This window comes from Polyodon spathula, chromosome 15 (assembly GCF_017654505.1).
Source record: "Polyodon spathula isolate WHYD16114869_AA chromosome 15, ASM1765450v1, whole genome shotgun sequence".
NCBI lineage: Eukaryota > Metazoa > Chordata > Actinopteri > Acipenseriformes > Polyodontidae > Polyodon > Polyodon spathula.
The window spans coordinates 18,657,677-18,672,119 of NC_054548.1; the positions used below are offsets into that span (position 1 = coordinate 18,657,677).

The following is a 14,443-nucleotide window of genomic DNA, read 5'->3' on the forward strand; positions in this document are numbered from 1 at the left end:
TCGTGGGGCTGTTGTATCCATTCTTCTGTTCGGGACGTGGCCGCTTTAAGCTTCCAATGCTTGAGTCCTATACTATCCTGCATGCTTTCTCTTTAATTCAGGTCCCAGGCAGCACAGTCTCAGCCAATCTCGGGGTTTAACGAGCACCCCTTTACAGAAACCTCAGATGCAGGCGACCCTACTCTCACGAGGGGCCACTCCATCGTACTTTCATTTCGTGTCCTGGCGACCAGAAACGATTTTCTCTCCCGAGGGTTGGCTCGTATATGTTTTTCGGTAGCTGGGCTTTGCCCACTCCTCTCAGGTCACCGGTTCAAATCCCACCTCTGCCACTGACTGACTCACTGTGTGATCCTGAGCAAGTCATTTAACCTCCTTGTGCTCCATCCTGCAGATGTTAAATCAATGCCCTACTGTAAGTGACTCTTACAATAGGGCATTGATTACACTTCACAGCCTACTTCTGTAAAGCGCTTTGTGATAGTGGTCCACTATGAAAGACACTATATAAAAATAAAATATATATTTCATGGCCCAATCCTAAAATTCTAGGCGATGCAAAACCTTTGACCATAGCTGTAGGTGTGCATTCTTTTAAAAGCATTTTAAAAGCAATTAGTGTGGCCTAGATGGAGAATTACAATCGCCAACCAGAGAACTCCTGTTCCTCATTTTTAAAACCCAAAATAAATCATTTTACACTCTCCAAAGATTTAAATAACATCCCAGTTAATTTCTTACAATTTTTATCTGTGTGCAATACATAGTGAAAATTATTTGTTTCTCTCCACAATAAACTTTAGAACCCCATTAACCCTTTGTGGTCCCTTTTCCGACATTACAATTTTCCCTTTCCAGTACGGTATCATCAAAAAGACGTCAGGCACAGGTCTCTAGTCGTTTTTTCTCCGGAAAAAGCTGAGAAAACCTTTCAATGGCCGAGTGAGACCGATAGGAGCCGAATGAAACTGAAAAAAAGAGGCGTATCTGATAGCCCCATGCACTACAGAGATAACACAGACATAAACAAAGGAGATCGCTGCTTCTGCATCCAGCGCTCAAAGAATATCAGACATTTCCAGAGCGTTATAGTAATAAAATAATGACTTGGATCGCATTACTGAGGAGTTTGGTGATAAAACAAGTGATCAGGAGAGGTTTTATCAGTATGCACGTCTATAAAGAGGTATGTGAAAAATACAGCGAACAAGGGGTGGGGCTTGGCTGGAGATACAGGACTGAGTGTCCTTTTCCTTTTGAGTGTCAATGCCTTTTAAACCTGTTTTACTCTTTAAAAAAAAAAAAAAAATTTTAAACAGTGCACGTAAAATAAACAGCGCGTGTGAAAATAAATTGGACCTGACGCGCCTGACAGCCGCTGAATAAATGGACCGCTAAGGGTTAATGAAATGAAGGCATTGGTGGGTTATGTGTGGGTTGTTACACAGTAGCTACAAATAGAATAGAATAGAATGCAATAGTTTTGTTCCAGTTTTTATTGTCATTCAGCACTCAATACAGCTGTGAAATAACTCTTGGATTGGAATCTTTTTTTCTTTTATTCTCTTTAAGAATGACAACTTTATAGACAGTAAAAAAAGCTAAAATGAATTATTTGCGTCATGCATTAGTTGTGTGGTATTGTGTTATCAAGCAGTGTCCTTCTTCTGCAGCTGTTCCAGTTTTCGTCTTAGCATGTTGTAGTTCTCCTTGGTCCCTGGTGCCGCAGGGTCAAGTTTTAAAGAGAGCTCATAGTGTTTCTTGGCCAAGTCAAGTTTTCCCCAGCGATGGTAGAGCACAGCTGTAACATCATAAGAGGGTTACTATTGGCTATATATCTGACAGCAATCCAATACTATACCAGCAACACAGAAAGTAATACAAACAGTCAAAGCAGTGTGTATTTCATAGCAAAACATGTTAACTTCTCAAATAAATCCCTTGCTCAATATTCACTTCATACCATAAAAAGATATTTGTGTAGACGTTTTTCTTTCTTCAGTTGGGTGTTTCCTTGATTTGGTCTTTCAAAAGGAAATCCATATTCCCAAAACCAAATTACAATTGAAAGCTTTCTGAATGTTATACTAGATCCAGTATATAGTGTATTGTAAATGTGCACTGATACTAGAACACTAGCAATACCTAAAATACACACTTTTTGTGAAGGCAGCTCCACTGCTGGTACTCTTGCACTCCCTGGAGAGTGTAGTTATCCACTTCAACCACTTTAACTTAACCGATTTACATACCAACAGCTTGCAAATGCACAAACACTGCCTTAAAAATCAGGAAAAGCAAAACATTTTGTTAATTTACTGGTGTAGCGACATGGCTAAAGAATGGGCTTACCTAAATTGCCATGGTAACTAGCTATATGGGGGTTGATTTTCAGTGCGGTAAGAAACAAGCCTTCAGACTCCTTAATACAAAAAAAAACAAAAAAAGAAGAAAAAAAAACAAACATGTTATTATGTCTTAGTCATATGTTTCAGTGCTCCTGACAGTTTCAAAACACAATACAGGGAATTTGTATCTACACTTTGGTCTTTCAGAAATGGACGATGCAGTCTTTACCCTATCAATATTTCGTCTGTTTTAAATACAACTTGATAATGAAGATAATGTTACCGAACGGCTAATGCAACTAATGTCAACTACAAATAACAATACCATATAGGATTTAAGTTACATAAGGTCTTGGACACAGTTTTTATTATTATTTTTTCAGATATTTAGATCATCAGGATACTGTAATCTAGTTTATACACAATACCTTGTACTTCTGCAATTTCCCAAGCACGTTGGCTAAGGAAAACATGATGGTGTGATCCTTAGGAAGTAGTTTTAATGATTCCTTGCCAATCATCTCAGCTTGGGCTAAGTTACCTTCATGAGAATAAAAAAAAAGAAGTAGTTCCCATGATATACGCTTATAGAATACCTTGTTAAAATACAAAAACAATGCATAGTGAAAGGTATAGCCTTTGATGTCTCAGCTAATCATGGAATTAATTCTTGTAACAAGTTTACATGCAACATTTCAGAAATGTACCTAAACTCATAGGATTCTAACAATGTACGACGGGTCTTCCATCTCAGACAATAACTGACTAACACATTCTTACCATAATAATATGTAAAACAGTATGGAATTCACACCTTATGGGTGCAGGCTAGAAGCTTTCTTCAATACACACGGAAGAATGGTTTAGTTTTAATTAGAGCACAGAACAGGGGTTGCTGATTTATTGACCAGAATGTCAAAAATGTGCAGTGCCATGGAACCAACCACCCAAACATATCACATTGCTACAAACAAGAGCATAACTAATTTAAGTGTCCTGCAATCAGGTTGTATTGAATATAACGCTTTGATGTCTGTTACACTACTGTACATTCTCACATCGTTCTGTGAATGTTACTTTATCACAAAGAAGACTAGACTTTGAAAGGCATTTTAGTTTGCTTGAAGCCTGCTTTCCACCTCTTCACTGGGAGCCAGATATGCATGCTTCTGCTTCTGCTTAAATACAGGTTTGCTTCTTTTATCCTCATGGCGCGTCTCACATACTAATAACATATTCAAGAACTGCAAATAGCTTCTACACAGGCAAAAAAACATTTTTGAAAAAAAGAAAAACCTTTATATTTCTGAATGCATATGGTTTATTTTGTTTTATGGCAATTTACATATTGCTTGCTCAGCTTTGTTTTGTTAGAAAGGGTCTTCGCAAAATAATTCTTAGTTAAACTTGTTGCCATCTAATTGATTTAGAGAAGTGTCTGTAAAATAAATACACAGAAGGGTGAAAATCCAGGTGGAAAAACAACTGCTGTTGCCAAGATCGACTGCGTAATAAGGATAATGCTAAGTCACTGCGGGGACAATGGACCTGTCCTGGTAATGTTTTGTAAAGTAAACACTGCTGTGTCAGAATCATGCCATTCTCCACACTGCATGAAAGATTCCCTTTAAAATTACATTCAAAGCTTTTAATACATCAATTTCAAGCATTGTGGATTCTTGCCTCCAAAAGCCTACCCTCGACATAACCTCCCGTCCTCTCTCCCTCTTACCCTTTCTCTCTCAAACCCTCGAGCGGGCAGTACACCGACAGCTCTCTACTTTCCTGTATAACCACTCTCTGCTACACCCTCTCCAATCTGGTTTCCACTCTGCACTCTCTGCTGAAACTGTTCTCCTGTCTATGACAAACTCGTTAAACTCTGCCCGTGCTGCCGCTTTCTCTCTCCTCTGTTCTAATTCTCCTCGATCTCTCTGCTTCCTTTGACACTGTCAATCACTCTATTCACCTATCCTCTCTCACTGACCTGGGAATCTCTGACACTGCTCTGGCCTGGTTCTCCTCCTACCTCTCCGAATGCACCTACCAGGTAACCTGGCTTGGCTAAACCTCCACACCTCACCCTCCCTCAACAGAAGTCCCCCAAGGATCAGTCTTGGGTCCTCTTCTGTTCTTTCTCTACACTTGCTCCATGGGCCCCCTCATCGCATCCTATGGTTTCTCATACCATTTCTATGCTGATGATGCTCAGATCTTCCTCTCCTTCCCCCCTCTGACCTCACCATCCCCTCTTGTATCTCTACCTGTCTTGTCTGCTATCTCCACCTGCATGCACTTGCATCACCTCAAACTCATCCTCTAAAATCTGACCTCCTTTTCTTCCCCTCCCTATCTTCCCCCTCCTCTGATCTCTTTCTCCATTCCACTGGAATCTACCATGCTCTCTCCCTCTTGCTCTGCCAAGAACCTCAGAGTAACCCTGGACCCCTGCCTCTCCTACTCCTAGCATATCTCCACTCTAGCACACAACTGCCATTTCTTCCTGAGCAACATACGAAGAAACCAACTCTTCCTCACCAACTACTCCACGCAACTCCTTGTCCAGGCCCTGGTACTCTCCTGTCTAGACTACTGCAACTCCCTCCTGGCCGGCCTCCCTGGGTCCGCCAAAAGTCCGCTCCAGCTCATCCAGAATGTTGCTGCTCGCATGGTGTTCTCTCTGCCTCATTTCTCCCATGCTACTCCACTGGCTTCCGATCACCGCTCGCATCCAGTTCAAGACTCTTGTACCCGCCTACCGATGCCTTAACCAGACTGCACCCAGCTATATCCAGATCCTTCCTCTCTCCCTACATCCCCACCCGGCCGCTCCGCTCCGCATGTAGAAGACTGACTGTAACTCCGCTATGCTTCCCTGTCTCCACAGCCAGCTCCTTTTCCACTCTTGCGCCACACTGGTGAAACAACCTTCCTACGGATGTCAAGACACCTCTTCGGACAACACCTGTAAAACTCAACTCTTCCCTTCTGGACAATATAGCACTCTGCCTGTAATGCACTTTAACTAACACTTATCTGCTCCCTACTTTACTGTATTTAATCCTGCACTTAACCCAATCTGTAGCATCTTGTATTTCACTTGCACTCGTATCTAGCCCTGATGTTACTATCGACACTGTTATCTGCTCTTGAACTGCGCCGATATCAAATTGTACTGTGTTTTGTATTTGCTCTTATTAGTACTGAAGTCACTGTATTTTGCTGTTAATTGTACTGTAATTCTTTATATGTATTTTTTGTATACAACTGTAAATTGCCCCGGGTAACGGCGTCTGCTAATAAATAAATAATAATCATCATCATCATCTTCACGGTTTGCATCTTGTCTTACAAAATCAGAATGTACCACCTTCACAGAAATGTAAAATAATAACAGGAAAAAAAGAGAAAAGTTTTGATATTTGTAATATGGTGTTTCTGGCTATAACTGTGAATGGAAGTCATTTCAATTAGAATTCCTCTAAGCATTTGTGAAAAAGGTTAATCGGTTAATTAGAAAGAAGGGGCCATGGTAGACAGTGCATGGCGTTCTACAGTACATGAACTGTAGGGGGCAGAGTAACTCATTTTACTCATAAGTAGCCCCTTTAAGAAGGTGGTATTTTACTACAAAGCCAGTGGTACATATCACCTTTCTGTTGTACAATACATTGGGTAAGCATACCAGTTTTGTGTCAGGTTGTTGTTAAAGCTATATTGCAACATACAAGGTACCTGTATTATCTAACAGTATAATCATGTTGTTCCAAGCCAGACTGTGATCAGGTTTCAGAACTGTTGCATTTCTCCAAGCATTGAGAGCATCCGCATGCCGGTTCAAGTCTGCATACTGAAAACATACTCTTTTATAGTGACAACACAAAAAAAGATATACAGGATAATTGCCATATAACATATTATTAGCTAGTTAACTAGTATAATGCAAGTGTAAAAAATAGAATTTACTCAGTGATCAATATTTTAGGTACTAAACAAGTGATTCAGTTTTAAAGATATAATAAGCACATCCATAACATTTCCCCCCATCTAGGCATACTCCACTTACTAGGCGGCCAAGATTGTAGTAGCAATCAGGATATTTTTTTCTGAATTTAATCGCATTCCAGTAGCTCTTTTCAGCTTCCTCAAACTTTTTCAAGCTGTTTTGTACAATGCCCAAATTCATCCAGGCAGCAGCAAAGTCAGGTCTTTGACAAAAAAAAAGTACAATGAATTTGAGATCCTTACATACAACTTTTGATTTTCCTTCCTACACTGATCAATCACAAACCACTATCCATCAAGTCTACGTGCATCTTGTAATAAGAACTGTTGAAATTAGTAATAACAAAAATACAGTTTAGTCAAAAATAATTTCAACCTACTGTATTTGCACAGCTCTGGAAAGTAACTGCTCAGCTTCAAGCAACTCATTCCTTTCTTTTAAGATGTTTCCGAGATTGTTCATGGCATGAACATACTGAGGATTTAACCTAAAGGGAGGAGATGTTTTTAGTTCAAAATGAAAAGGATAAGAAAATTATTTCAGAAGAAAGCAACAATGTTATGACACAGTGTACATGTTTTTATGAATAAAATAAATATTGAAAGTCATATCTTTCTCATTAAACATCATTCTAGAGCAGTTTCATGAATATCACAATGTGTTTTGTTCATAACACTTGTCTTTGTAGAGAACGAATTTTTTAAAATGATAAAATGTGCATTTAAGGGGTTCGTACAATGATAAAATGCATAATATACTGAGGGAACGGGGTATGGATATTTCAAAACAATTAAAAAGATGAAATTCCCAAACCATGGCATTCGTTACAAATGAATATGTAACACCTCTAATATTTAACATCCTTTAGAGACATGCTTTAGGCTACTTTTGTAATTATACATGGTCCATCAATAAGTATACAGATTTTTGTTTTAAATCTATTACATTTTATTAAATTTCATGAAGTGTACCTCACAGCTTCCCTGTAGTATTCAATTGCAGATGTTTGAATGCCCCGGTCTGCTAGGTTTTTGCCAACATTGTAATGAACCTGTAAAAAGCGTGTTACAGGTGGACATTCTGTGGGGTTTATGTAAACCACTGCCTTTAGACAAATATAACTCCAGATCTAACATTTGAGCAAACACATATAGTCTCCAACAAGTACTGGGACAGTCTGGGTTGTCGTGAATAAAATAACATGAATATGTACATAGATAAACTCTAGATTATAGCTATAGCAGTGTTTACAACAAACACACTACTTTGCTGTAACCTGTGGTGTCCATATCAGCAGCATTTTCCTCATAGTTTTGATATTTTTTTTATTCCTAGTTAAATAAACTAAGGAATAACTTTTTTCAACTTTTACTGGAAAATGTTTACCAGGTGAAAGGGATTTTTTCATCTAAACATCACAGCGTATCCAGTTCATGCTCCCTCCTGCAACAATGTTGGTGTTCTGATTGAAATGAGTGGCATATTGTGGGAACAGAAAAACAGCACTGCTGCAGGAGGGAGCGTAATCTGGATACACTGCGATCCTGAGTATTTTCTATTTTATGTATTGCCCAGTTCGTTTATGTATGACCCATGATGTGCGATTACACATTTCATTCAGCAGTACGTTTAGCAACACGGGACACAGCAAAAGTACCGTAATGAAATTCTTGTAAACTTTACATTCGCTGGACAATAAATTACCTTACAGATATGAGTAAAACAACAAATATTCTACAACTGTCAATACAAAAATACCACTATCAGAAAAATCCCTAGATTACCATGACTTAAACGATATATTGTGTGAATAAAGAATAACAAACTAAACTGTGTGATGCAGACAGCTTCCTCCCCTGTACATCCCCAGATTCAGCTACTCGCCGATAAATAACTTGTGATAAAGAATGTTCGAGCCAATCCCGTTTGGATATGTGGATCCTTAACAATTATATACAACTACTTAGCCTGGAGTATGTATGCTACCACTAAGCCTTCCTTATAGGGGAGAGTTACAGCAGATTCTGCTTACTTTCGCATTAAGGGGACAGACAGAGAGAGCACTTTTGAAAAGTTGTTCTTCAGACCTCCACTGGCTACTGCGGAGCATGCAGCGAATCACATTCATACACAAGAGACCCAGGACTGCAGCACACAGGACTTTCTGAAAGACAAAAAAGCATTGGTAAATTCAAGGGTAAAAAAAATCATTATTATACTGTGTTTCAGTAGTAGAAATACAGTCCGGTAATGATATAGCTACCTTGTAGTTTTTAAACTGGTAGCACAAACCGCCGATTCCATATGTAACAATTATACAGTATCCTGCGCTTGAAAGGTAAAGGACTCTCTCCGCTATAACAAACCCCACACGGAAAAACAAATTGCTTGCAGGAAGAAAGGGGACGACCAGCAGTACAAGTCCAAATGTGACTGTTCTGTAAAGAGTAGCAAATAAGCAACTTTTAAATGACTTGTTAGAAAACACAAGGGTGTGATTATTCAAAGATGCAAAAAAAGTTATACATTGGTGCTATGTGACAAAGAGTGGAAAAGAGCACTATTGAAAACTAATTTTATATATATAATATATATATATTATATATATATTATATATATATATATATATATATATACTTAATTATCTTTGCATTGAGAGAGTAATGTAAAAGGGATGAATAGTTTACAGTAAGACATGTACTACAATCTTCAGCAATCTGGGTTTTGCTTGGCAGAAAAGGGACCTAATGATTTATAATCCCCCCCCCTCCCATTGCTGCACAAGATTTATTTGCTCTCAGGTACATTATGAAGCTGGCCTCCTCCTGCAATCTTGACCACATGCTATATCTGCAAAACCAACCTCATCCCTTACCTTCTTTTATGGCTGTCCTCTGAGCATAATGCCTGGCTTATTAAGCCAATCAAGCAGATCCAGAGAACCACCACTGAGATTATCCTGCAGTCACTGACTGATTTAATAAGTGGTACACAGCCCATTGACCAATCAAAACACAGCCACCAGGGACACAGCAGCAGCCATGCATTGAGAGAGTAGTAGTAATTATAGTTCACAGTCTGCCAATCAAAGACAACGTGGGTTACTGAATATGAAAGTGCACAAATCTAAAAGCAAAACTGTAGAACTTCAAATAATAGCCTAAAGCTTATTTTGACAAAATACCTATTCCATGGCAGGGTTGTATTTCAGTGTCAAATTAATTTGTGATATTATCTTCTCAGTCTACATGCATAAATGCCTAAATAGTTAGCATTATGCCTGAGGTTACGGTTTTGATTCCCAGGCAAATTTTAAAAATTATATATGTTGAAATCAATATAAAATGTCTCAACTAATGCTAACTAATCACATCACAGAGATTCATTCATTCTACATTCAAGTCCTACTTTATGAAACATAACCAGAACAGATATATAAACACACAGAACAAATCCACTGTCGCTCGCAATCAGAATTCCGTCAGTCTGTGGACATGTTAGCATTTCCTCAGCTGTTTGAAATGCAGCAAAAGTGATGGGAATAATAAGTCCATTGGGTCACTGATATACCTTGAATTTCAAAATACTTTGGTATATAATTTCACTTTTAACCAAAGACCCCCTCCCTCCCCCTGCACACTTACTCGCTCAAGTATAGTGTCTGCAAAGGAGGCTGGGTTATCTACTTCAGTAAAGGCAGGGGGTCCAGTACCCATGATCCTCCACCTGATATACAGCAGGCTTGATCCCCCAAGCGTTAGAAGTCCCATTCTTGCGAGGAACCCTCTTTTTAATAATTCATTATTCTGCAGAAAACAAAGCAGGATGGAGATGGAAAACTTTTGCAACTATGTAACATATCTCTGCTATTATTCCTATTTAAATAATGAAACCTACAAAACTGTTATTTTTGATACATGCATATTCTAGCTTTTCTATTTGTTAAAATAATTGTTGGAAATTATGTTACCATATTTTGTAGTCACATATCTTCTCGGTATAATGTTTGTCATTTAGCATAAAAAATACATGTATAGTGTGTAATTATATATATATATATATATATATATATATTACACACTATACATAGATACACACACAACACAGGTTTAATAAAATACCCTTACTTCTGACAGGTTTAATAAAATTTACCCTTACTTCTAATGCTTTGCCTTTATGAAACAGCCTCTGGTTCAGTTCTAAGATGTTGACTTTACAGATCATAAGAATATCAATTGCAGCATTTACACCCTAGTGGATGAGACAGTAAAAAAAAAGGAAAGAGTTTTGCAAAACATGGACAGCGACAGGTATGATTACTATATTCAAAATGATTGCTTAAACCTTTTATTAAGAGAATATCCTGATATAAATAATATACATACCAACACTGTGATGCCCTGCTCTTTGCAAAGCATGGCCACTGCACACAATAGAATGCTGAAAAGTATCCATGGTATTGAAAACTTGTATTCTTTATTACCTACATTACAAACAAAGTACACATACACATATATACATGTATTATATATATATATATATATTATATCTATATATTTCAATATATATCGGAAATATTAGGAATTGGACCTTACCTTGTATTAATGTAGCTATCTCCCCGTATATCGTAGTATTCGTAGCAGTGGATCTGGACATGCTCTGTACATCAGAAAAAAATAAAATAAAATCCGGCTTAAAATTTCTGAAGATGCGCTTCAACAAATTCTAAATGAAAAAGATGCTAAGAACACTAAAGTTATAATACAAACATCTATCACTATCTTTCAGCCATATCTCCACTCCATGAACAAAGACTGGAAGCACAAAGAAGCTGTGGAAAAATACAATTCTCAAGAGCTGGATTACCTTGTCACAGTTCTACTGTCCAGAAACCATGAGGAGATAAAGCAGTCTTTCAAGGTTTATTCAAATATATAACATATGTTAAAAGTTGTACTTACTTCCATAAAAAGCTTTGCAATAGCTGATTAAGGACAACTGAAAGAAAAGGGCGCATAAGAGATCTGCTCTGCCGACAATTCCAGCAACCTTTAAAAATAAAAACACAACCTTTTCAAATCCGGGAAGAAACTGCAAAAATATGTAAAACTCCAGGGGGGAGGGTGGTCCTATTTAGTGAAAGTCAGTCTGTTCCTATCCTAGCAGACACTTAGCTTTAGTTATCCTTGGCTTTTGGTGACACTATTATGCATTTAAATGATTGGCTTTTTTTTTTTAAGTAACTAGTTATTCCCAATCTATACATACTACATACTGTATTTTTCTTTAATGTATATTTAAACTTCTGAAGTTGTGTCATTACTGCCTTAAAAAACCATCCTATGGTTTACAGTGGAAGGACACCATGCTATGTGTGTCTAAGGTTCTACTTACACTTTCTGTGTGAACTGGATGCACAGCAAACAGCAAAGCAGCTAAAAAGGATGCCTTTGGAGCCTGGTTAAGCCTTTTCCCCTTTCCATCAAAAGCAAGGCCGCCAATCAATATTGCAAACACATTAATCATTAATACAGAAATAACACAGTGAAGAGCAATGTTCAGCACATGAAAACCAATTGGGTGCAATCCACCAGCAAAGAGGTAGTTAAATCTGCAGAAACAAAAAAATAGACAGCATAAGTCACTAGTAGAAAATAAATACTATTTAAATGTTTATAGCTAATGAAATAACTGGATTTCAGGTAATCGTGTACTTGCGTTATTAAGTATAACATGCTATCTGAAATGAAGGCATTTAACACAAGTTACTACTTTGATAGCAGGTTACAGGTCCTTTCTGTAGTGTTCCAATTTGTAAATATCTTTTTAAAAAGGTGTATCATACATTAAATGACTCCATAAATCATACCTGCTGTGCACTTCAGATGGAGTCATTTAATTAATTATATACCTTTAAAAATATATTTAAAAATCGGTACAGTACAGAATGGAAGAGTGTCATATCTGCCATATTGAAATAATGAACCAATTAAAGTTCTGGGGGAAAACATGAAATGCAGCTTCTGTTTGGTTGCTTTCATTTTACTGACTATCCCTACTGTGGTACTATGACAGGACTTAATAAACTAAAAATTTTACCTAAAAGTAAGTACAGTTAGTGGTCGGTATGACTTGTGGCTGGTATTGCTGCTTAGGTTACTTCCCCAAAAATCATTTCCCCAAATGCTATTCAGTGGAGTTTCTGGCTTCAGGTCCTGAAATTATAAAATAAACACAGCGGTTAACTAATGGTTCAGTGTTGTTGAAAACATTAAAAGCATCTTCCCTTTTTTCATTTGAAAGTGCACATGAGCGTTAGTGTCGACTTTCAAAAAAGTCATTTTCCTATGTTTTAAGTTCAGTTATTTCAATCTCACTTCACTGTTTCATTATGTAATGTAAGGCTCAAATAATCATTTCAACTGAGGAATTTTCCATTCAATGTCATTTTATATTTCCAGTAAGTGCTTGTACTGAAGTAAATATAATACTTGCATTTCGGAATGCCCCTTCCAAAGACAATTAATGGCTTCATTGCTGGCAATGTTTCCCCTCTAGCTAAAGTGACCGCAGGTCAGTTTTCTTCTACTGGATACAAATAACTTCAAGCCTTATATTCACAGGTGGCAGATGACATTAACGGAAACCCACTCTCCTAGTAGTATTACTTGATGTATGATGAGGACTAACATATTGATTGAATTTTAAATAGGCAAGTGACACCAACTGTGTGACTTGTGTTAACATATACTGATGCATTGATATTACCGGGGGATGCCATATAAACAGGGCAGCCTCTCACAAGGGCTGCCACATAATAAAAACATTGTTTTACCTTGTTATTGACAATAGCTTCAGAATCATCAAAGACAAAGTCGCCATCATAGCTATTGCCAAAACAAAAGAAAGCAACCAGGCCAACAAGAATCTGTGCCTGGTATCTGGGGAGTTGAGGCAGTACTATATGGCGGTCCAAGTGAACTTCTGACTGTACCATTGTGGCGGGTGTTTGCAGACAGACTTAAATCTAAGCATGGTCACCTAAAGCCTGTTGGACAAAGAGGTATATCCAGTTAATCAAAAAACGCATGGGTTGCATGCTGAATATAAAGTGATAACAGAATTACATGTGAAATCCACCCCCACCCTTGCAAGCCATTCTTGTGTGCCTGTTGAAACATGCCTCATCTCATATGTGATGGGAAATTCTGCACTGTTTGTAAACACACAGTAAAAACACTGTCTTTTTGTTTTTAAGCACCGATTACTGCATTGTAACACATTAAATACATTTCAGAGAAATGGTGTATAGTTTACAAACACAAATATATTTATTTCAAGAATTTGTAAACAATACAGTACACAATTCAAGCGAGTTTCCATGTTATACTAATACAATGCACAGCGCTCTGAGTAAGACGTGGCATTAAACTAATGATAATCTACAAAAAACAAACTCAAAACCGTACCTTAACATCTCATTCATATCGGATTACAATTATGTCCAGCGTTAAAATCTCCATTGAGTTATTTTGAAAAACGACGATTCGGCCCAAAGCAAAATGTCTGAAATTGAAAATACAGTATAAGACATAACTGAAAAAGAAACTACTGTGCATTTCGCCATTTATAAGCATATACAAATCTCCTCTAAAACCAGTATAGCCCTACACACACACACACACACACACAAAACAGTAACTAGGCCTAAGTGACAATACCATCAGCGTTACATTTAATCAACGACTAGCATTTAATTACTCAGCAAGTAAAATAAGCATGCATCGTATTTTTTAATGCAGTCAGTCCACAAGCCCTCTCCGAGTTCGATGTCCTGAATATGTGCAGGTTAACCAAAGACACGTAGCGAATGCTAGGGTTCGAAAGATCATAACTCGTAACTCACACAGCAACACTTCTACATTATTGAAATAAACTGGAACAAAGGGGGTGGGGACAGTCGTCATGTGACCGACAGCTATCCGGAACTCCAAGCTTCTGTAAAAAATCACTGTCAACGCCGCTGTAATAGGTCTTGCGTCTAGTAACATATTTCTTAAAATTACATTAATTACATTTTGACAATTGC

General features: G+C 37.7%; 2 protein-coding genes across 5 annotated transcripts in view; one reads left to right on the plus strand and one right to left on the minus strand.

Annotated features, from left to right (window-relative positions):
- Positions 1 to 14,443, plus strand: part of LOC121327468 (propionyl-CoA carboxylase alpha chain, mitochondrial-like) — a 182,898-nt gene that overhangs the window by 166,547 nt on the left and 1,908 nt on the right. The window contains exon 23 of one of the 4 annotated variants that reach the window (XM_041271535.1): positions 5,236 to 5,346. The exons of the other annotated variants lie outside the window; for them this stretch is intronic. Coding sequence (XP_041127469.1) covers positions 5,236 to 5,319 — 84 coding nt within the window. The 3' untranslated portion in view covers positions 5,320 to 5,346. Of the gene's footprint in view, positions 1 to 5,235; positions 5,347 to 14,443 lie in introns of those variants that run through there. 4 annotated transcript variants of the gene reach the window in all.
- LOC121327467 (protein O-mannosyl-transferase TMTC4-like) lies at positions 1,463 to 14,366 on the minus strand. The gene is made up of 19 exons (XM_041271532.1): positions 14,261 to 14,366; positions 13,824 to 13,920; positions 13,190 to 13,402; positions 12,454 to 12,569; positions 11,749 to 11,965; positions 11,316 to 11,403; positions 10,740 to 10,837; positions 10,513 to 10,605; positions 9,999 to 10,160; positions 9,230 to 9,432; positions 8,618 to 8,792; positions 8,387 to 8,518; positions 7,326 to 7,405; positions 6,734 to 6,841; positions 6,415 to 6,556; positions 6,084 to 6,198; positions 2,777 to 2,889; positions 2,353 to 2,422; positions 1,463 to 1,801 (listed from the first exon to the last, which is right to left on the minus strand). The coding sequence occupies exons 3-19, from the start codon at positions 13,349 to 13,351 to the stop codon at positions 1,650 to 1,652; spliced, it is 2,226 nt and encodes a 741-aa protein (XP_041127466.1). The 5' UTR covers positions 13,352 to 13,402; positions 13,824 to 13,920; positions 14,261 to 14,366; the 3' UTR covers positions 1,463 to 1,649.

What these genes read in the sequence shown, in the direction of transcription:
- LOC121327467 (XM_041271532.1), bottom strand. Translation starts at nt 13,351, where the DNA reads ATGGTACAGTCAGAAGTTCACTTGGACCGCCATATAGTACTGCCTCAA. An exon ending in ATAAAGGCAAAGCATTAGAA is followed by an intron (nt 10,161 to 10,512) that starts GTAAGGGTAAAT and finishes TGTTTTCTGCAG; the next exon opens with AATAATGAATTATTAAAAAG. An exon ending in ACCAGTTTAAAAACTACAAG is followed by an intron (nt 8,519 to 8,617) that starts GTAGCTATATCA and finishes TTTGTCTTTCAG; the next exon opens with AAAGTCCTGTGTGCTGCAGT.